At 34.2% G+C, this 2529-nt stretch overlaps 1 protein-coding gene across 1 annotated transcript in view; it reads left to right on the top strand.

The window, feature by feature from the left end:
- ALG6 (ALG6, alpha-1,3-glucosyltransferase) overlaps positions 1-2529 on the top strand; it is a 58452-nt gene that overhangs the window by 38508 nt on the left and 17415 nt on the right. The window contains exons 6-7 of the mRNA XM_012639327.1: positions 206-397; positions 999-1134. Coding sequence (XP_012494781.1) covers positions 206-397; positions 999-1134 — 328 coding nt within the window. The remainder of the gene's footprint in view (positions 1-205; positions 398-998; positions 1135-2529) is intronic.

Genomic DNA, 2529 nt, shown 5'->3' with positions numbered 1-2529 from the left:
ACAAATCAGTTGCTGTTTAACAGTAGATTTAATAAATGTGAGGCTATTATATATAATTTCATGTTTCTTTATCACTTCAATACTTTCAATTTTTATTGGGAAATAGCTTTCATTATTTATATTATCTTAAAATTGCATAAGAAACATGCTCTATAAAATACAAGATCTACCTCTTTTAATTATTGAGATAATTTCCTTGACACAGGAACATATATAATTCTGTGAGTCTTGGCTTTGCTTTGTGGGGTGTTCTTGGAGTATCTTGTGACTGGGACCTGTTAGGGTCACTGGCATTTTGCTTAGCTATAAATTATAAACAGATGGAACTGTACCACTCCTTGCCATTTTTTTGCTTTTTACTTGGCAAGTGTTTTAAAAAAGATCTCAAAGGAAAGGGGTGAGTGACTTTTAAACACCAGAATTCAAAAATTTGCTTCAAAGAATTTTTTTTGGCATACTTAATTGTAGGAAGGTGATCTTCCACTTTGTCTTTTGTTGATTTCTTATAAATGTGTTGGCCATGGGGTGAGTAGGAAGAAAGAGATTAAGTCATATTCTGTATTCTTTTATTTTAAATTTTCCTAACTAGAGAAATATTTTGATCAATATACATTTACTGGAGGTAATGGGGATTGGCTTGTTAGAGCACTGCTGTAGAGTTTCATCACTTTAGAGCTTGTTCCATTATATACTTACTATAAATACATTCCCATTTGATATTTTTCTTCTTGACTACATTCCCTTATTCCCATAGGAGTGGCATCTAAGTGAAATGTTAATTAGGATGGTTATAGCAGTCTTTTTGTTGAAGTACATATTTTAACAGTTGTGAATTTTTTAACTCTGATTTGAGCAGATTCCCGTCTTAAACCTATATTGGTAACATAGATTTAGCATTGCTATATATTTGCATTCATTATATTCAGTGAGACTCAGGTTGATTTTTCAGAATTATTAACCTTTCCCTATCTTACTACTTACTTTTGTTTTTGTTCTAGGTTTGTGTTGCTAATTAAGCTAGTTTGTACTGTTGTGGCTTCCTTCATTCTCTGCTGGCTGCCATTCTTTACTGAAAGGGAACAAACCTTGCAGGTTTTAAGAAGACTCTTCCCAGTTGATCGTGGATTATTTGAGGCATGTTTGAAAACTTTCCTCTCCTTTCCATTACTGTACCTTCCCTGTGACCTTTAGGGATTTCATATAGAAGACTCTCAAGGGCCCAGATGTGGTAGCTCACGCCTGTAATCCTAGTACTTTGCGAGGCTGAGGCAGGAGGATTGTTTGAGGCCAGGAGGTTGAGACCAGCCTAGGCAAAATAATGAGATCCTATCTCTAAAAATAAAAATAAAAAAATTAGCCAGGTACAGTGGTACATACCTATAGTCCCAGCTAATTGGGAGGCTGAGGTGGGAGGATTGCTTGAGCCCAGAGTTTGAGGTTGCAGTGAGCTATGATGATGCCACTGCACTTTAGCCTGGGCGACAGAACAAGACTCTGTCTCTAAAAAAGACACACAAGGAATAGGAACTGCCGCTACTTTCCTTCTGTAATCATTCCTTGCCAGTTATTTACTTTTTTTAGAGACACACAGTGTCTCACTATATTGCATAGGCTGTACTTGCACTACAGCCTTGAACTCCTGTTCTCAAGTAATCCTCCTGCCTCAGTCTCCTGAATAGCTAGGACAACAGGCATGGGTACCGTGCTAGTTATTTAATCTAGTATATAACCCCTAGCTCAACTGGCATTTTAATCAATAGGTAATATTTATGCCATCATTAAATCCATAATTCAATTATATATTTTTCTAATGAAATAGGGTCCATAATGAAAGATAATATGAGAAGTTGCAGCTACAATGTTAACAGCTGTGTAATTTTTTTGGTTTATATGCTCTTTTTAGTCTTAGAAAATTATTTGTTAAACTAATAATCATGTTTGCTTCAGAAAGATCTCATAATTCCTTATGAGATATATAACCTTCATCCATAGTAATTTTTAATGAGACTCTTTCATTTAATGCTAGTTTAATCACTCTTGTTAAACTTTTATTACATGAATAATCTGATCATTTAGATTTAGTAATTAAATTAAACAAACCATTTTTCTGAAACAAAAAGGCCTTTTAATAAAGTTACACAGAGACAACATATTTATAGATAATTTGCTTTTGAATAATATTTCTCTTAAAAAGAATTAGAAAAGCATATATATCTTTCTAATTTTGAATATATAAATTTCTATAGAATATCTTTCAGTGGATTTACAGGACGATGAAACAAGCATTTTGAAGGAGACTAAGAAAGGAGTTTGGTGTTGTGAAGGAATGGGAACGTGTGACTGCGCGTCAGTGGGGATAATGGTAGTGGTGATACTGATAATAATATATGATCCGTATGATTATTAATTGTTACCACAATTTACTTATTAGATGCCAGACATTTCCATGTAATTTTATTTGATCCTTACAGTAGCTCTAAGGTAGCTGCTATCCCCATTACAGTACCTGAGAGGTAGCTGCTATCCCCA

The sequence above is a fragment of the Propithecus coquereli genome, unplaced genomic scaffold (assembly GCF_000956105.1).
Source record: "Propithecus coquereli isolate 6110/MARCELLA unplaced genomic scaffold, Pcoq_1.0 Scaffold14, whole genome shotgun sequence".
NCBI classification, from domain to species: domain Eukaryota; kingdom Metazoa; phylum Chordata; class Mammalia; order Primates; family Indriidae; genus Propithecus; species Propithecus coquereli.
This window is presented reverse-complemented; position numbering and strand designations above follow the sequence as displayed.